The 21,629-nt window shown below is 39.4% G+C and overlaps 1 protein-coding gene across 4 annotated transcripts in view; it reads left to right on the top strand.

Annotated features, from left to right (window-relative positions):
• Positions 1-21,629, top strand: part of Arpc4 (Actin-related protein 2/3 complex, subunit 4) — a 121,407-nt gene that overhangs the window by 81,670 nt on the left and 18,108 nt on the right. For all 4 annotated transcript variants that reach the window (XM_067141166.1, XM_067141165.1, XM_067141167.1 and 1 more), the window contains one exon: positions 1,601-1,808. In XM_067141166.1, coding sequence (XP_066997267.1) covers positions 1,601-1,808 — 208 coding nt within the window. The remainder of the gene's footprint in view (positions 1-1,600; positions 1,809-21,629) is intronic.

Genomic DNA, 21,629 nt, shown 5'->3' with positions numbered 1-21,629 from the left:
CAAATCCCACTGTCGACAGCTCTGAAAATGGTTTTCCGTGGTTTCCCATTTTCACACCAGGCAAATGCTGGGGCTGTACCTTAATTAAGGCCACGGCTGCTTCCTTCCAACTCCTAGGCCTATCCTATCCCATCGTCACCATAAGACCTATCTGTGTCGGTGCGACGTAAAGCCCCTAGCAAAAAAAAAAGAAAAAACCAGCTTTCTGAATTAGGACTGAACCCACACTTTTGAATTTATTTAAAGTTTTTGTTATTCCATTGTGGTTTGGAACTTGTGCACCAGAAAACTTGTTATGAAATTCCCCTCTTACTTTTTGAGCAGATTCATGCTTTAAGAAACTACTCCACACGAAAGTACGCTATTCAGTAGTCACTGATAAGCCATCAACAGAACATCTATCACTTACGAAGTGAAGAGCAGGTATGTGCACACTGTCATTACATCAGCTCAGACTACCGGCAGGCAAGCTGGGTCAGCATGTTATCGGCTGTGTGTGTTATCACTGTGATCATCTTCTGCCAACAGGCTGCAGAAAATTATGGTTTCACTTGGAAATATCGCCCTGCATTATACTTACATTTGAAGAATTTGCCCATAAACGTCTGTTTTATAAGTGACTAACTTTAAACTGTGTGTACAACTTAAATCAATCTGAAGTAAGAATATATGGAGAGATAGGAACATGATAGGAACTTATAATAGAATAAACATAATAACAGCTCAGTGTGGGAAGAGGGAGCAATAGAAAGGGGAGACAGGAACACAGAGGAAAACACAAAAGAACTATGACAATCTCCATGTTTTCATACACTATCATCCTTTGACAAATGGGCCCTGTCGTCATCAATTCCAAGTCCTCCACATACACTCTTCAAGAGCTCGCTTCTGCCTCCTGGCCTCATCAGGATGACGCGCTTCAACACTCGTCCTTACAGACTTCTAGTCTTGATTTGGGAAATGTGCGGTATAAGAAAGCTGGATAAACGCAGGAAGTCATGAATGTTATTATTCTTATAAATAACAGAAAATTCAAGTACCAACCAATTTTTAATGTCGTCTGTTATTTAGAAGAATGAATATACTTATCCAGTGGTCTTTAGAAGAATTAATATACTTATCCAGTGGTGTACTGTAGGTAGTTAGTTGTCGTCTTTCTGTACTCAAGATAGCAGGCTCAACCCTGTGTGAGGTTGGTGGTATTTGAGGGTGTTTAAATGAGAGAATACTGTGTCCTTGGATTTTGGCACTATAAAGAACTCCTGCAGGAAGAAGTTCAGACTCCCTGGCATTGCTTAAAATCTATAATTAAAATCTATAAGAAATGAAGGGGCATTAAAAAGAAATACAGTATTGTTATTCAGAAGAATAACTTGTGTTTGACATGGTGATTGGGCATACACTTTACCAATTTATCTGTTTCATGACATACGTTATATTTTCCTTCAACCTTGAATTACCTGGTGCAGTTTATGCATCTTGATTATTATTATTATTATTTTTTTTTTTTTTTTAGGTGGCAGGCCAGGGGCATCTTAGTTAATGTTTGTGTACTGAAATGGTGAGAAGTCTCTAATATGTATTAACCTGTATGTTTCAGGACAAGCAAGGAACTATTGTTAACTCCAGTTGTTATTAGTAGGAATGAGAAGGAGAAAGTATTAATTGAAACTTCAATCAACTCTGTACGTATAAGTATTGCTGTTAAACAAGCAGATGAAATTGAGCGGATTCTTTGTCATAAGTTCATGCGATTTATGATGATGAGAGCCGAGAACTTCATTGTCCTCAGGCGTAAACCAGTAGAGGTAAGATGATGAATTAATGTTCACTAAATTATGTACTTATGCTAATCTAAAAATATTACTAAAGGATATTAAGTGAAAGCCAAATTGATGGTGTGGTGGTTGTGTTTTTTTTTTTTTAAGAAGAAAGTTAATTTCTTTTTTGATAAGGAGGAGTAATTACAGCGCAGTTTGATAATTCCTACTGAAGAGGCCTTGGCTAGGTTACCAGTTTGTACATATGGGGAATTTTGTACAATTTCGTGTTAATTTGGATTCTGTAGAAAATGTGTCCTATGGTCTATGTCACAAAAGTGAGCAGTTTAAAACGGTGAACTTAAATATTCATTTTTGAGTCATACAAATATTACTTTCTTGTGATATTCCATTGCTTACGTACGGTCGCTTGAAAAGAAGGGAATGACTGCTTGGTATTGTATAAGATCTTTGCAGGGACATCTGCGCATGCTGGAGTCCATGGTCCTGAAAACAGTTTGGCTGTATGGGTAACATTATTCAATTATTCTGGGCAATAGAATGACGGAATGTAAGAAATTCAAGTTCAAATTAGCTCTTACTAATCTAGTAAATTAAAAAATGCACATGCCACTTGTAATTGCTGTAGGTTTATCCGTCCAAGTTCAGTCTTACGATACAGAGTACGCTGCTTTGGACCTACGCCAGGTAGTGTAGACTGCTGGGGCATTGGTAAACTCAGATCCAAACATTGCAAGTTCAATTCTTGTCCAGAATGCATTTTTTTTATTTGTGCATTTTAAAGATATGTTAAGTCATTCTATTCTTTTGTGTTTATTATGAAGCATGAACCAGTTTTTTGTCTGTTCTTGCGGTGTCCAAGGGAATATTGTGATACATTGTACTATGTTCAGTGTGATATCCTAGCATGTTGGTACATGGTCCCCATACTATGTTTATAACTCTTGTTCCTATTATGACACAGCCTGTGGACCGTAGGCCAGCTGTGTTGGTGCTGGTGAAGCCTGGTTCTTTGGCAACAAAAGCCGTTCTTAGGGAAGCATTCCAACTTCTACTGCTTTATGCTCCTGTGTCGTGAGCCCAGAAACCTTTTCTGGACTCTTTACTATCTGTTCTGTATTATTAATGCCGTAGGACTTTGATATGGTAGTATCAGCGGATGGCAGTGAGATCACTCTTGTGATCTCCGTCGTCTCTTTTAGTATCTCTTTGATATCTGCATGAATATTCTATTCTATTCTGTGAGATTTTGTTCACCAGCTTGTCGACTTTTTACAATCTCGATTGAAGATTGTTTTTTCCTCTAATAAGCATTATGATGCTATCCCAAACTATGAAGAAAGCTCTAAGGAGTTCCTAATTTGCATGATATGTAAGGCATGGTTCCAGGTGGAAAGTTTGTCATTTATGTTTAGTAGTCTCCTAACCTCAAGCGAGAGTCAAGTTTTTCCTTCTTGTGTCTGTGGGGTCTTGACAGACACAATGGCTTGATGTATTGTTTCCTTTTGCTTTCCTTTATACGATGTGTGTTAGTCATTTTGATTTTATTCTACTCTCCCTTTTCTTATACTGCCAGCAATCCTGAGTGGCAGTATCCCTGTTTTTGTTTATCCCTTTTCTGTGTGCCTTGTATCTAGATTATAAATGACACAAGATATTTTAGTGATATTTGGTTTTGTGCCTGTTCCTTTTACTTTGCAATTGACGTTTTACTTTGCAATTGACGTTCTGGAGAGACCTTTTCCATGTACGTACTGACGTTTCAGTCATGCATGCTCCGGCGGAATGTCTGTCACCGCATTCTGGTGAGCTAAGGTATTGTGAACCCTGACTGTGTTCATTTACCAGCCGCAGAAAAAATGTGTATTTGTACGGAATTTAAGTGATGAGATTTTACCATCTTATTTGATGATTTGGAGAGCTACTTAATTTGATGCTCTAATTACATGTAGACTGTGTACCAAATGCGGTACTTTTCTTCCGTCCCCTCTTGTGTTTCTCAATGTGTGTGATTGAGTGAATTGATTGTGTAAATATCTTGCCTTGTTTTGTATTTACTTTTCTGTTTTAAATACTTTAGTTATGTGCACCAGCATTACTTACCTTTTCTTTTGAGGAAGAACATTTTGTTATCGTGATGTCAGACGCCCCCGGTAGGCATAAACCTTTTTCCTTCTTTTTATTCATTGCCCATTTATTTTACTTCGGGTGGGGCTATGTCTGCCCTGCTTTACACCAGGAACATTGTCTTGTAAACAGAGAATAATAACTGATTTTGTGGAAAACAACAAAGAAAGAAAACCAATGAGAAGAAACTTAAATGAGATCAATATTGTTCAAACCAAGCGACTGGTCGTGTGGTTTGGGGCACGTAGCTGTCAGCTTGCATTTGAGAGGTAGTGGCTTCGAATCCCACTGTCGGCAGCCCTGAAGATGGTTTTTCGTGGTTTCCCATTTTCTCACCAGGCAAATGCTGGGGTTGTATCTTAAGGCCACGGCACTTCCTTTCCGCTCGTAGCACTTTCCTATCCCATTGTCGTATTAAAACCTATCTGTTTCGGTGCGACGTGAAGTAAATACTTTTCTTTTTAATTAAAAAATAATGTTCGGCAATGTAAATCACACAAGTGATTTCGAGAGGGAGAATTTCAGGTGATATGAATTTCCCCTTGCAATCTTAAAACTCCACTAAATATAAGAATCAGCATCCTAACGTTGTACCATCAACCTTGTGTCCTTTCCATTCTGTATCCTTTATGCTGTGTATGCCTATGTTATTGATGAGTGTTCATGGGCCCTGCACTGTAGTCTTTTAATTATTTGTTTGTATACGTTAGTAATAGAATTACTGGGCTTCTCTTTTTCTCAGTTTCAAGTGCATATTCATTAATTAGTGCCTTAACACTTTCAGCCCCAGAGGTATGGAAGGCACATTTCCTCCCAGCCCACGATGTTTTAATTAACACGCGCTCAGCCCCATGTGAATCATTCTGATACACACCAAGTAAGGCGCTCAGCCCCATGTGCATCATATTGACACACATGACAGGGCCTTGTTCTTCAAAGTGTGAGGCTTTCAGATTCACACGTACATTGAAATAGCATAGTGTCTTCTTCTCCCTGGGGCTGTGGGACCACAGGACGGTGCTGGGTCGTATATTGGTCAAGTAAGAACAATGTGCTTTGGTTGCCCAGAATTCAAGTACATGTGTATGGACTGTTTTTTCAAGAAACATAGATATGTAGCGAAGTAACAGAAAGTAAAATGTTGCTCTTAGTAAAATGTAAAAGAAATCAGTTGAAGGAATCTACTGAGTTTTGTATGTATTTACGCCTAATGCTGATTCCTGTGTCCATTTTTTAAATTTCAAATTCTTGTCACCTATTCTAACCTCGCCTATTCTAACGTAACTTAACCTAACCCTGGTAACATAAAACAATATCCAAATCTGTATGGAAGTGTTTGAAATAAAAATAAATTAATAAATAATATTTTTAAACTATTTTTGTGCGTGTATTAAAATGACGCACACGAAAAGTGCATACATAACTTACTCAGAGCCCATGTGCATCTTATTGACTCACACCTTATTTAGGAGAGTTCAAGATGAGAAAATGTTTTTATTTGTTTTAAAACACCTGTAGGCCACCAGAATAACGAGTTCATGCAATAGTAAGCCTTGGGCTGTGGGTGAATTTATCAACTTTCTGGCTGGGTTTAACGGTGTATCAATTTGATACACATGGGGCTGAGCTCATAACTTACCATGTATCAAATTGATACATATGGGGCTGAAAGTGTTAATAAATACATGCAATTTCATCTTATTGTTGTATCAAGTAGACTAGTTTATTGATGCCTAGTGTAGGTCGTAAGAGCCTGGATCCGAACGGTTTTTGGTCCATTCTGATCCACAATCACAGCCGTTTTATCTTATAATTTAGGTAGGTGGGTACAGTCGGGAGCTGCCCGACAAATATTCCTGTTGCTCTCCTGTGTCGGAGATTGACAATATTTGACTGCATTATTATGTAAATTTGTTTAATTCCTATGCTGCAGACTTGTAGTGGAAAGCTTGAGCTGCATCCATGCACAGTATAAATTGATTATTTTTAGTCGCTCTATAGTTCGATAGTTTTACGTTTCATTATTGCATTTTATCACAAGCTAACTGTTGAAATATCAGGCCGAAGTAGCAAGCGAATGTGTATGGATGAGATTAGCGATTTTCTGAACAAAGTGAGTGATAGCAAGGAGTCTAATATTAGTGCCTTTGGTGAGAAAGAAAGTTTACCTGCTAATTTAAGTGTCTCAAGCAGTGAAAGTGGCAGTGATGGCAATCGTAGATCTGATAATAATGGAAGAGCTGATGCGGTTCCCATGCAACAAGTAACCAGTTGGAACATGCATGAATTTCACGATGCTTATTTCTCATGGTTTGCTTTCTGTGCACGGAGTGGTGTAGAGTTAGGTTAAAACTTTGAGAAGCCTCTCATATTTTTTCAGTTTTTTAAAAAATATAATACTTGGAGAAATCGTGTCTGAGACTAACAGATACACATGTGAGAGAATTTCTAAAATCACACCTTTCCGGCATTATTCAATGTGGAACACTTGAACTGAAGTTACCTTGGCAGAAATGAAGGCATTTCTCAGTGTAATATTGAGTACGGGTTTGAATCCAAATTCAAAATTACGTTGTCGCTAGGAAGGTCCATTTCACAGAGGACCAAATAATCAATCGCTTTTCATATGCCTTGGGAATGCCAAATTTCACATGGGAAGATAGTCTTCAGTGATGAAGTCAAATTTTCCTGTGGAGATGCAGGGCAGATCCACGTATACCGCAAAAACCAGATACGATGCCAAATACATTGCCACCTATTACAGAATGCCCTTTTAGCATTCATTCATTCATTCATTCATTGCTGGGGTTGGTTTACCTCACTCTTTGTGTTGGAATTCTGGGAACTCTCAATGCCAAAATTTACAAACATCTTTTGAGTCTCTGGTTGATTCCAACATTGGACATAAATTTATCCCAAAGAACTGAATGTTAGCTTCCAGCAGGATAATCACCCATTTCATTCTTCAAAGGCAGTTCTGCAATGATTTGCTTTGCAGCAAGGATCAAGGCAATTCCTGTGCCTCTGAATAGTCCTGACCTGAACCCCATTGAGAATGTCTGGGGTCTAATGAAGAGGACTCTGTAGAAATGCCTTCGTTGCCTGAGCTCGAAGGAAGAGATGTGGACAATTGTGTTCAACCTGGGGGAAGAACTGGCCTTTAAGGAGGGGTTCCTCCAGACTTGTGCTGCTTCTGTGTCCAGTCGACTTCGAGCAGTCATAGGACATGGCAATCGGCAGACCAGCTAAGGATGTGGGGGTTTTTTTCCTGGCTTGTTTTATATGTAGAGACTGACATTAAGTTTCAAGGCACACTTTTATTTTCTTTCTTGTTTAATCCTCGAGTGTAAGGACAAAACTCCGGGGAATGAGTAAAACATAATCTTAATAAATAAGATACCATCCTTTTGTGGCAATGTTCATGTAATAACAAGAAATCTGTACATGAAATTGAAAAAAATACTGGTTGCTAGGAAGATTTGAAACTATGCCAGCTCCCAATTGCCAGTCTTCTGGTTCAACCCAATGCTTCTACCCACACAGCTGACTCACTTCATTTCTTTCTGACATATTCCCATTTTTTATTTTTTTTATTTGTAGAGTTATTTAAGTCTCAGGACACACATTTTATTTCTTGTTTAGTTCTTGAGCCCAGAGCCAAAACTCAAAGGAATGAGTAGAATAACCTCGTAATATATACTTACAATCCCTGACACTTCTGTGAAGGTTCATAGCCAAAAAAAGATATCAGAAGTGCGCTCATTCCTTTTTTGAGCAACATCTATGTATCATATTACTGAACGAACCCTTCAGTAAGTTTGATGTAATTATAATATGGTAATGTTCTTATTGATGATTACTGACACACATGGCCACATTAAAAGAAACAATATTGCATATGCATTTCTTACAAATAATCTCTCACTGGATGATAAAATTGTTCTTTATCATCCACAGTCACAGAACATGAGGGTCAGCAGATGCAAAAAGGATTTGTGTTTGTTTCTAGTTTGTTTTATATGTAGAGACTGATATTAAGTCTCAAGGCACATTTGTATTTTCTTTCTTGTTTAATCCTCTAATGTTTGTAGGAATTTAACATTTTTATGAGACTCTCACTTGGAAATGACTTGGAACTATTGTATCTAAGTAATAACTGATTATTTCATTGCCAGGACAATCAAGTTTAGAAGGTTTTATGGGATACATGAGGTGCATTATTTACAGCTACTAGTGTGGCAGTGTTTGCATGCACACTGCTTCTACTCAAGGTGACATAACAGCTGGTCAGCATTTGAGTGTGCCTAAATACAAGACACATTTGTCACTATATGTACTAGCATATTAAAGGGGATGAAGCAGATTCCTCCATGTGGTACTTAGAATTTAATTCCAGTACTTAATTGAACATCAGAATTCCAGAAGCATCCTTATTTTGTGATATAATGGAATGGTCCTTTTTAGGATCAAAACTAACAATTGTCTCTAGCATTTCTCTTATAAGAAGGCAGATCCCTTATCTGCTCTGTCATAAAAATAACTGCGGTGCCCTCTATGTCCAAGAAACTCACAAAAATGAGAGCAGAGTCTACCAGAAACCCCGGGAATGGTACTTGTAAAAGACTTCATGAAGAGTATGGTAGTGCCATATTTATTAGATCAAATATCATCATCTTGTGTGCTGAAAATGGTGACATGGAAATACTAGCAGTTGAACCGTCCACAAAAATAGTATCTTCAGTATATAACCCACTAATTTTTCCCTTCCAGTTTACAAAGACTAGAAATATGGACAACAACAAAACCCATTTTGTAACTGAAGACTTAAATAATCACAGCAACTTTTGGAGATACCTCTATGATGATGTAAATGGTGAAGCTATAATAATATGGGCTATGCCTTGTGCACTGCCCCAAACTGCCTGAATCCTTCAACAGTGGAAGATGGCAATGTGGCTACAACCCTGACTAAATTCTTACTAAGTTGCTAGGGAGTGCATTATGAGCATAGCAAACCCGATCCCCAATACAGAGCCATCGGTGCATACCATTTTGCTGGAGGTATAACTTTTAGAAAGCTTAATGGGACAAATTTATATCATTGGATGAATCTGTTCTTCATTTAGAAGCCTTTCCAGAGCATTGTGACAAATTTGTTGCTCCTTTTCTCATCAGCACATTTCCCAAGGCTGCAGAACAAGTTATATTGCAGGCCTGTTCCAGAGATGCAAAATTTATATTCCAAATACATCCTTTCTTTTCTTTCGAGAGTAATCCATGTGGGGAACAGACAATTCAACCACGTCACAGCCTTAGCAGCCCTTGCAACAATTTGTGATCTTAATTTGTCACAGAACAGCCAGAAAGCCTGGAGACTACTAAAAAGATTAAACAGCAAGCCATTCAAAGAAAACTGTATGCAAATGTTTCTTCTAATCAAATAGCTCACCAACTGTTACTGAACGGCAATGCCAGTTGGTGCTTGAAGTCCAAAATCCAAAGATATTTTGATTGTGAAACGAATGATCTCTCCTTTCTCATTCAATTTAGCAGAGCCAGAGGACACTGAAAGACCAGTAATGCTGCTGGCCTTTATGACATATGCACGGTACAGGTTAAACACTTCAGTAAAAACAAAAACGTTTTGCTTCTACAGCTTTTCAATAATCACTTATGCCACGGAGAGTGTGGAAAATATGGCAAAGTCAAAAAATATAGCTCTTCTGAAGCCTGGGAAAGATCCATTTGATCCTAAGAGTTGCAGGGCATTTTCATGATGATGATGTATAGAGGGGCCTAACAGCAAAGTCATTGTCCCCTAGCCATTTTCTTTGTTATGCCATCTGTATGAAGTGTGTGAAAGAATAATCGTTAACAAATGAGCTCCAGGAACTGACTCACTTCTCATCCCAGAACAGGCAGGTTTTAGGCCAAGAAAAAGCTGTATTTCTCAATTATTGCATTTAACCCAACATTTTGAGCATGGATTTGAAAATAGGTAAAATTAATGGAGTAGTCTTTTTAGATTGAACAACTGCCTATGACACTATTCATCATCAGACGTTGTTTTGTAAACTACACCCACTAACATGCAGAACACACCAGCTGTTGGCCGGGTCTGCTTGGAACATAATCCTTTCCATCTCCTCTTGTCTTCCTACCACTTCTCCCTCTTCACTCTTGCCCGGTCCTCTCTTCTCTGCACACAATCTTCCACTCCTTTTATCCACCTGTCTCTTGGTCTTCCTCTTGGTCATTTTCCTGTTATCTCCATTTCGTGCAACCTCCTGGGTATCTTTTCCTCTTTCATTCTCTTAATGCGTCCATACCATCTAAGTCTAGATGTCTCTGTCCAGTTCTGCAGTGGCTCTTCTTTTATTATACAGTATATCTAACCTTCTCATTGTACCCATTTTTGTCACTTCTATCCTGCTTCTTAGAAATTTCATTTCATGTGCCTGTATCCTAGTCGCAGCTCTCTGCTTCATTACCTACGTTTCTGCTGCATACATCACAACAGGTACACAGTACTGCCCTATATGTCACTCTATTACTTCTCTGAGCGACATCCTTGCTCCAAACCAGCCTTCCAACACTTTTCAGGAATGCTCCTGCTTGTCTTTCACACCCGATTATTTCCTTATCATTTCATGTGTAATATTGTATTTAATCAAAGATTTTTACTTTATCCTATATCTTTAGATGGGGAGGTAGTTGGCTTTAGTTTGTGAGCAAACAATGAAGTGTGTTTGTTTTTTGCTCTAGACATAAATTTTTTCTTGCATAGTCTAGAAAAAATATCACTGGATGTGAGGCAATAATTTTGTTGTGCTCCTCAATCACTTCTTGTTGTAGTGTTATATTGTACCCCTTTCATTCATGTGTATTTGTAAGAATGGTAAAGCTGCTGGGCTTTCTGTCATTATCTTAATGCTTTTGAGACTTGAGGATGCTGCAGAAACTGTTGCATTGGTGAAAGATGGTCGCAGCATATATTATGTTACAGAAGTGTTGAGAACTACACTTTTTACAATTTCCAGAACCATATGAAGGTACAAGGAAACTGGAGGCTATTCAAGGAGAACAGGATCAGGGCCGAGAAGAGGAACAATGGCTTCAAGTTCTCCCCAACCGCCACACCGCTGTTGGAGCACGAAATAGGCTCTATCAAATTCGAGCGTCATTATCAGAGAACTATTCAAAGAAGACTGGAAGAAGCCAATCTTCAATCCAGAAGATTCCCTTGAGGCCCAGAATTTGCCAAACAGCATCGCACAGCTTGACTGTGTTTTGCAAGGGAACATCACAGCTGGACAGTACAACAATGGGAGGAAGTGTTGTTCACTAATGAGTGTTGATTTGTCCTGCGATCACCTGATGGTAGAGGAAAGTTCTGGAGAAGGCCTGGGGAAAGATATTCCCCTTGCACATTCTCACCCAGGATGCCTTTTCAAGGGTGGTTCTCCGAAAGTGTTGGGAGTAATCAATATGATTGCAAGGATGGATTTGGCCTTTGTGGAGCATGGGAGCCTTACAGCATATAGGTATGTTGCGGAAATCCTTCTGGAGCCTATTGTGCCTTTCGTTTAATTTTTGGTGATGGTTTCACAGTAGTGCAGTATAGTGCACACCCACATATTGCAAGGTGTGTGCAGTAGTTTATGGATGAAGCAGATTCATGTTATGGTTTGGCCTACTCGAAGCTCCGATTTGAATCATATTGAGCATCTATGGGACCATCTGTGGGGGAAAGAGTCTGTTGGCACTATCCAGGCACCTTACAGAACTATAGCAGGCCCTCCTAGAAGAATGGGAGATAATTCCTCAAGAAGACATAGCTGCGGTAATCAGGTGTATGCCATGATTGCTGCAAGAGGTGGTCATAAACACTTCTGAGAATGAGAAAAGTCTGTGAAGTGAAGTAAATTGTCAAGTCAAGACTTAAAATTTGCTTGAAGTGTTACATATTACTCTTGTACCTCTGACTTAATTTGACTGAATTGTTTATAAGAAATCATTTTTTTTTCATTGTTATCTAACAACTCAAGATTACGATCTCACAGAAATGATTGCTTATCTTCTCCAGAACCAAAGCTTCTTCGTTGAATTTTAAGAAATACACAGTTGCTTGGGAAATCAACAAAATATCGTATGACAGGGCAGTGTTCTCTCACCTCTGCTGTTTATCATATATACTGCTAATCAGCATATAACTCTGTGCATCAAAAGGTTTATCCATACAGATGATCTATGTCCGATAGCACAAAATGGAAAGTTTGAAAAGGTGGAGTATATGTTCTCTTCTGCACTGGATGAGCTTTCCACGTCAGAAATACGGAAGTAGCAAGGAAGCTCAGCATTGAAAATGTTGTTTTACCTCAAAATGTCTAGGGAAAACTGTAGATTCACCTTGTCCTACAAGACACATTGTACACCAAACAAAAGTTCTGTACGACAAATAACACTCTTTGTAAATTGACAGGGGCAAACTGGGGTGCCCATCCTCTAACAATGCATACGACTGTCTTATCTCTCTGTTACTCCACTGCTGAATATACTAGCCCTGTCTGGTATTGATCCACTCATGGCAAATAAGTTGATATTGCTAAATGAGTCACATAGAACTGTCACGGGATGCCTGAAACAAACCCTTGTCTACAAGCTACTCTCTAGCTGGCATAGCTCCTCTTGAAGTGCACCGTGAGGTCATGGCACAAATCAAATGAAGGAAGTCGGTTAAATTTCTCGCTTTTCCTCTCTTTATGTACCAGCCTCCTAGGGGAAGATTCAAATAAAGGAGGGACAATTCAAATAAAGGAACAAGTTTGTGCAGACCAAAATGGTCTCACTGCAAGGCCTGAGGTAGCCAGGATACAGTTATGGCAATCCACCATTTCACCTGCATCAGAGTGAAGACCAAAGAAAGTCTTTCCTACAGGCCGTGATACCAACTGGGACATTTGGAAATCCCTCAGTGGACTTCGCTGTGGCATTGGAAAGTGCGGAGTTAACCTACATAAATGGGGATATCTGGAAGAAATTCTGCGAGTGTGGGTAGACTCAAAAATGCAACTCCTATGCAGATCTGAACTGTGTCTATTCTCTTGAACAGCACAAGTGATCTTCATGAAAGTTCTGTCGGAGTGGCCCAGTTATGGGAGAAGAATATTTGTTTTGTGCTTGAAATATAATTTTCTGTATATCTGGTGTACATTTTTTCATAAACTGAATTGACTTATGCCAGCTCCGCGGTTTAGGGGTAGTGTGCCGCCTCTTACCTGGAGGCCCCAGGTTCGATTCCCGGCCAGGTCAGGAATTTTTACCTGGATCTGAGGGCTGATTCAAGGTCCACTCAGCCTACGTGATTAGAATTGAGGAGCTACCTGACGGTGAGATAGCGGCCCCGGTCTAGAAAGCCAGGTATAACGGCTGAGAGGATTAGTCATGCTGACCACACGACACCTCGTAATCTGCAGGCCTTCGGGCTGAGCAGCGGTCGCTTGGTAGGTCAAGGCCCCCCCAAGGGCTGTAGTGCCATGGGGTTTGGTTTGAATTGACTTATTGTACATATATGTAAGTTGGTTCTAATAAATAAACAAATAAATAAATCAATCAGGGCAAATTCCATCTAAAGGGTACTGAACATCATCACCATATTACTACTGTTATTAATGAATTTCGTGAAGGACTTTCTATCCGCCAATATATTCCTATCAAAATATAAACTTGCATTTTCCATAAATTAACCAAGTACCCCTACAGAGCTCCGTTTCTGTGTAATCTAATTTCTTCTAATACATCTTTAAAATTTTTGGAGAATTTGTGTTCTCTGGGAGTCCATATCACTTCACTTCTGCAGCATTGAGTTCATGGTCTCTTAGTCAATTTCTTGTTATTGCATTCAGCTAATTTAGCTTTACCTAACCATTGACAATAATTTCATTTAACTTCATTTCTTCTTTTCTTGCATTGTTTCAGGCATTGTTCACATTGATTAATTCGAGGAAGCATTCCCAGTATTTTCCAGAAATTACCTCTTGTTCAGGAAAAAATGGCTAGCATTCTATGTAATATTTGTATAAGGGAACTACCAATAATTTTCATATTAAGGCTAAATGAACAAACTAGGTATTATAATGTACTGCAGCTTGTTTGTCAGTTTGTAGTACTTCAAAGTTTCCCCAAATCTTTTAAATACACAAATACTGGCACTGGTAAGTGAAAGAGAGTACAGTATAAAATAAACACACAGAGTGAAAATCTAGTAGATAATTATTGAAAATTGAACCCTGTCTAGAGGGAAGGAACTTACAGAAGACAAGGTGATCAGTCAATAAAATAACTGAGAAAACTACGGAATTTCTGTTAACTACAAAAGTATGCAGAAAGGCATTTCAGATATTACCCTTCAAAATTACAGCATTTAAACAGTTCTTAAGAGCTAAAATAATTTTCCATTGTATCTTTTAACTTTCTCTTTTGTGCATTGTCATCTAGTACCATCATGAATTTGATCACAAGGTTAGCAGCACAACTTCTTTCTGTTATTATGGCACAAATAAAATGTTGTGTGCCTTTTAGTGCCGTGAGTGTCCGAGGACATGTTCGTCTCGCCAAGTGCAGTTTTTTTTATTTGAGCCCCGTGGGCGACCTGCGTGTTGTGATGAGTATGAAGCGATGATGAAGACGACACATACACCCAGCCCCATGCCAGCGGAATTAACCAATGATGGTTAAAATTCGCGACCCTGCGGCGAATCGAACCCGGGACCCCTGTGACCAAAAGCCAGCACGCTAACCATTTAGGCATGGAGCCGGACATTATGGTACAGTACTTATTGTATTCCTTCTCTGATAGAATAAATGGAACTAAAACATAGAACAGCAATTTGATAAGTATAAGGAGAGAGTTTAAGATAAAATCTACACACGAAGAAAGATAACTGTATATGAGCAGTAGGTGAATGGCTGCAGAGAGTACTGAAATATGAGTTAACAGGTTGGCTGCTACCTGTTGCACATGTGCATCATGTGGTTTCTGCGCTAAATGCCATTGACACGCATGTGTGTCATTGTATATGATCTGGGTTTGCTTGCCGTTACTAGTTGGCGTATGGGTTGGGCTTTGTTTTGCTGTAACAGCACTCAGAATGATGTTTGAAATAAGTGTTCGTGTTATTGGTTGCTTTCAAACATGATGTAATAATGGATGAAAGTGGCAATGATAATTCCACTGGTCCATCAAATTGCAAAAATGTCATAGATTGTGAAGAACTACTATGAATGTGACACCCTCATCTACTAGGAGCAATGTCAGGTAGTTCTGACGAAGATTTCGGTAGTGATAATGACAGTGAAAAGAGCAATGGTTCTGAAATTGGAAGTGTTAATTCTCCAGCATCCCCAGTTATTTGTCCTGCATCAGTTGTAAATGTATCAAATTCAGATATAGACTAGTCATATAGAACCACGACAATAAAACAAATCGACTTCACTGGTGTGCCTGGAATGTGTAGGGTCAGGGAACGGACCAATCAGTTTTTAGATCTTTTTGTGTATGATGACTTCTGTAACTGGGTAGTAAGAGAGACAAGTGCATATGCAGAGACAGAATTTCTTTTGAGTGTTGGGGAACAATCCTGAAAAACTGTCCGGAAAGACATCACCATTAGTGAATTTAAAACATTTTTAGTCCTTTTATTTCACATGGACACAATACAAATGCCTCACCTTCAGGGTTACTGGAAAACTGTCCCATTATTCAAAATGGAATATTTTTCTTCTCACGTGAGTAGAAATTTTCTAATTTTTCGATGACTGCACTTGATGACGAACCTCACTCCTGGGGATCAATCACCCAATTGATAATGTGTATTACCCTGGGAAGAATCTTTCACTTGATGAATGTATGGTTTTGTGGAGAGGAAGATTATTCTGACTACATCAAAGGGAAGAGGCATAAATACGGCATAAAAGTTGTACATGTTGACCAAGTCTAATGGTATGATAGTGTGTGCTATGGTGTATGCAGGTCAAGCAAATGATCTGGGTGGTAATTCCACCAAGTAGCGGGTTGTTCCTTTAATTGCGGTGTGATGAATTGCGCGAAGATGTCATCTGGTAGATTAGTCCTTCCTAATAGACTGACCGATCCCTCGATGAAGTTAGTCGCGTTCTCTTCCAGTCGCCGTGGAATTACGGAAGGCTCTCTATAATCACCTACAGGTCTAGGTGTCCTATATTGCCGGTTAGGTTTGAGGGGGTTAGAGATGTGGCGATACGTCCTGTTTGAGTTAATCTATCTTGTACCACGTGAAGGATGCTTTCTCTTATATTGAGCACATTTCCCTTTATGGTCAAAAAGTGTTTCTCTAACCTTCCTTCAACAGCAGAAATACGGCTCCCATTATTTCTCTCAACGGCAAAAATACTGCTTTCAAAATTTCCCTTGACAGTAGAAATTACAGGTTCTTACATTAACTTACATTAAGTAAACTCATATAAATATATATACAGCACACATTTCATGACATAACCTCACAAATAATGTGATCATCCGACTACGTAAATAATAATAATAATAATAATAATAATAATAATAATAATAATAATAATAATAATAATAATAATAAAGCTTCTAAATTTCATGCAATGTTCGATTCCACCTACGTTTTTTTTCTTCTTCTCCGAGATCGACCAGATTCTGGCAGTATTCACATTTAACAGATATTATCGCACAACTCTATGCTATTGACTGTGTCTAAATGTAAATAAATTTTAAAATGCCCAATCTCAGGCCACGTTTGTTTTTTGCTGAAAATAATTAATTATGTCCCTGTATGCAGCAAAATTTTATTATGAAATATATAATATTATTTTTATCGTATTATATTTGATTACAAAGACTGTGAACATGGATTTCATTTCATTAGTCCAATTTTACTACAAATACGCCTTCTGCTTAACCCTGCTTGTCACAACTGTCAGCATACATCCGTCTCTCCCATGTGCTTTCACTGTATATTGCAGGAGTGGGGAATAGCTGGAGTGCCAGTCTTGACCACCACTGCATTACAAAGTAAAATTAGTTATTTTGTTCGCATCCGGGAGATAGTGGGTTCGAACCCCACTGTCGACAGCCCTGAAGATGGTTTTCCGTGGTTTCCCATTTTCACACCAGGCAAATGCTGGGGCTGTACCTTCATTAAGGCCACGGCCTCTTCCTTCCCATTCCTAGGCCTTTCCTGTCCCATCGTCGCCATAAGACCTATCTGTGTCGGTGCAATGTAAAACAAATAGAAAAAAAAAGTTATTTCGTATCATCATCACCATTTTCTAATCTTTCGCATCTCATTTTTCTCATTTAAAAAAATCTTTTGATCTTTATTTATGCTGTATTGTGTGGGGTATTTTTAGTGGTCTCATTTTTAAAAATCATTTGTCATGATATTTGTTAATTGCTTGCTGCTTGGAGTACTCAACTCTGTATCAAATGCATCTTGTGTCTAGAAAATCAGAAGTGATATGGAAAATTTTCTTAGCCTTTTGAGTAATATCTGGAAATTACCCTGGCCTGGTAGCCATGATTGTTAAGGTGCCAAGACCATTCTGTCGGAGACCTTCTTTATCTTGAGTCCCATTGGTCAAAAAAAAAATTTTCTCCTTCAAAATGTTGGCTGGCAGGGTAGAAGAGGTGATAGTATACAATTTCTAATCATTTGATTGCATCTCAAAAGCTTGGATTCATTTCCAAACCTCTCTGCAGTGTTCATATCAAGTGAGGGCATGTGATGCTGTTGATGGGGTTTCATCCGTAGGATGGGGACATTAAATGTTGAGCAGATCCATGGTACTATTTGACAGGAGTATGCTATACTCTCTTCCTCCACGAACCTGCTAGCGTTGCGGGGGAGAGGTGATACTCCCACGTGGCGTGTCCCAGGTGGCGGATGGGGGGGGTCCTAACCGGCTTGCCGGCAGACTCGCGGACCAAACACATACCCCCTGTGGGTGGGGGAGGCAGACAAAGAATTCACCCACGGTATCCCCTGCCTGTCGTAAGAGGCGACTAAAAGGGGCGACCAAGGGATGATCAAATTAGAACCATGAAACTACTTGTAATTAGCACCACCATGCGGGGAACACCATGGGTCGCCTTTACTTGCACGTTGTACCACTATGTTGGGTACCAAGTAGGTTTGTGATTAGTAGAAAACGAGGGCTCGGCTGCTTTTACAGTACCTGTGATTAGAAGCACTATATGAGTGACACCATGGGATGAGGGAACCAATGGTTCTGGCTTGCCTATGATTAGTACCCACCATATGAGGAACACCACGGGGTAGTACGAGTCCCTGTGGTTAGTACCCTTACGTGATCGAACACCATAGGTTTGCGTTGCCTGTAAATGGTGTCGCAACGTGTAAAACAGCATAGGTCTGTAGTACATTTGCGAATTTCATTACCTGTGAGTAGTAACATAATGTGTAGAATACCGCGAGTCTACGCTACTCTTGATTAGTACCGCAACATGACAAATAGCATGGTTCTACTTTCCTAGCGATAAGTACCATTGTGAGGGGCTGCTGACTTGGATTTTGGTCCCTTTTTGACTACAAACATCATCGATTCAGTATTGTGCTGTAGAAGCAGTCCCTTGGTCAGTAATACTATTGTTCTATGCCAGCTTCTGTGCATGTGAGGCACTGTGGGTAGGTTCCACTGATCGTTTTAAATTCATATCCATCCATTCAATCTTTGTCCTCACATTTTGAATTGTGGTCAGTGGATGTTTTGGGGCTTTTAATTTGTCATTTCATTTTCTCATTTCGTACCATTGGGGGCCGATGACCTCGATGTTAGGCCCCTTTAAACAACAAGCACCATCATCATCATCATCGCCCTCTTCCTTCCTACTATCATCTATCATATATCAAGTCATTGATATCATCTCATTAACTCTTCTGATGACGTTGACATCAGGAAGGCCATCTGGTCCTAAAAACTCACTACGAAGATACGTCTCATGGGACAAGAGTTGGACACACCCTACAGAACTAGAAAAAATATACTGCTATTCAAGTTGTAGAAACTGATATATGGTACCAGTCTTACAAATTGCAGCACTCAAACTTTGAGGTATAATGGAAAAGAGCAAAATAAATATATTTTATTTAATAATTATAGATCATAAATTTTTTTTTTTGCAAGTTGCTTTACTTCGCACCGACACAGATAGGTCTTATGGCGAAGATGTGACAGGAAAGGGCTAGAAGTGGGAAGGATGCGAGCATGGCCTTATTTAAGGTACAGCCCCAGCATTTGCCTGGTGTGAAAACGGGAGACCACGGTAAACCATCTTCAGGGCTGCGTACAGTGGGGCTCGAATACTAGATACTGATCGCACTTAATCAACTGCAGCTATCGAGCTCGGTTCGTAAATTGATAATTGGGGTGCTTTTCGATGTGATTGAAAATTATAATGATGATGGGAGAGCCTCTGTGGCTCAGGCGGCAGCACGCCGGCCTCTCACCGCTGCGTTCCGTGGTTCAAATCCCGGTCACTCCATGTGAGATTTGTGCTGGACAAGGAGGAGGCGGGACAGGTTTTTCTCTGGGTACTCCAGTTTTTCCCGTCATCTTTCATTCCAGCGACACTCTCCAATATCATTTCATTTCAGTAATCATTGCCCCAGAGGAGTGTGACAGGCTTCAGCAGTCGGCACAATTCCCATCCTCGCCGCTAGAAGGGATCTTCATTCATTCCATTCCTGACCTGGTCAAATGACTGGAAACAGGCTGTGGATTTTCGCTAATACTAATAAGTAGATGTAAACCCTTCAAGCCATACCTCACAAGTCATAATAATAATCATGAAAATAATAATTCGAGCTCGATATTGTCATTATTTATCGGTGGGCTAAAGAATATTGCTTTCAGGTTATATAAGTCTATTACACTTGCGTCAAGATAACGACCCTTGCAAGTTCCTCTTTACCCACTTCAGTGCCACTTGATGTTAGCTGTAGGAACTCATTTTTCAGTCCAACATTGTCTTCTTGTCTTTTGATAGAATAGCCACTTAAAAGTCTCTTTCTATTTGCTTGTAGACTTATTTTGTCCCACATGATTGCTCTTGTTTACATGGACTAGAAAACACCCTGTTGTTCCTGTTCCTGCTTTGGTATATGCATAACTTTTGGAAGTACGTTCTTTACGCAGCATATGCAGTGCAAGCCTTAGTTGATTTCTTCCCTGTGCCATGTCTGGCCAGGTGGATGATGCAATAGCTGCCTGACCAATATAGCTCACCCAGTGATGTTATGGTCTCTGCTAGTCTACGATAAGTTTTGGTGTGGTTGTGTACAGTGAGATTGCTTGTTATACAGCAGTAATTGGTTTAATGTGTTTCATGGCTTCTGAATTTAGTGTTGAACGGCATATTTTCATGTGCTGTAGATTTTTAAAGCACGAATCTGCTGGGAGAGTTAGAAGAGAATTCTGCAAACAATTTCGTGGAGTTCAAGTGTTAACGTGTTTACGGAATTAAAAAAAAAGAATTCAAGCTGTGGGTCAGTGCTGAACAAAAAGAAAGAGTTCAAGAATGAACTTTCTGAACTGACAAAAAATTCTGGATACTTTGAAAGACTTCAACGATCACCCCAAATTTTCTTAAGGAAACTGGCTCAGTAAAGTGAGGTTTCATATTCTTCTGCACAATGAATGGGAAGAAAACTGAAACTTAAGTTTTACAAAGTCATAGAAGTGCAAAGTTTAAGCCCAGTAGAGCCAGCTGCAAGTAAACATTATTGCAGTGGGTTTCTTCAATCTGTCAAGAGTAATTCACTAATCATGAATTAGTGCTGTTTTTTCATGAGGTGCTGTGTTATTTTTGTGAGCATGTAAATTCACAAAATAACCAGTTTAGGTCATATGAGAATCCAGGAATAATTCACGGAACTCCACTTCATGACCTTAAAATAGGAGTTTGTTATGCTACCTATTAATGCTAAAAGAATTGTACAACCAATTTATTTTTTAACACCGCCTTTAATTCTGACCGATATCTTCAAGGGAACTATCGATAAGGTCATAATGAAACCGATGCTGCAATTTTGCTGAGAGGATGAGGAGGCCATAAAATAGCTAAGTACAAAAATTTAGCTGCCATTTTGAACTGGAAGGTGTCGAAATCTTGATTCAAAATCCGTGTGACAACGCAGGTCCTGGACAACCCTTGCCTCTTGCAGGTGCGGCGCACAGCAGAGTGGAGTTGCAATTGTGCTGAAGAGAGATAGAACAAACTGGCAGATTACCACACGCCAAGGTCACGTTAATGTTAGAGACCCAGACGGTTGTGGCGCTGGCCTTCTGACCCCAACTTGGCAGGTTCGATCCTGGCTCAGTCCGGTGGTATTTGAAGGTGCTCAAATACGTCAGCCTCATGTTGGTAGATTTACTGGCACACAAAAGAACTCCTGCAGGACTAAATTCTGGCACCTCGGCATCTCCGAAAACCGTAAAAGTAGTTAGTGGGACGTAAAGCCATTATATTATTAATGTTAGAGAATGAATGTGAAATCTAAATGAGGTGTGTTAACCCCTTAAGCAGGAAGCTCGGTACACACTAGCTCACTCTCAGATGGGGAGCGATTTCCCTGATTGAAGAAAATATTTAATTACTTCATTAAAAACAATCTTAGATGAAAATGAACTACTGAA

The sequence above is a fragment of the Anabrus simplex genome, chromosome 2 (genome assembly GCF_040414725.1).
Source record: "Anabrus simplex isolate iqAnaSimp1 chromosome 2, ASM4041472v1, whole genome shotgun sequence".
In the NCBI taxonomy this organism is placed as follows: domain Eukaryota; kingdom Metazoa; phylum Arthropoda; class Insecta; order Orthoptera; family Tettigoniidae; genus Anabrus; species Anabrus simplex.
This window is presented reverse-complemented; position numbering and strand designations above follow the sequence as displayed.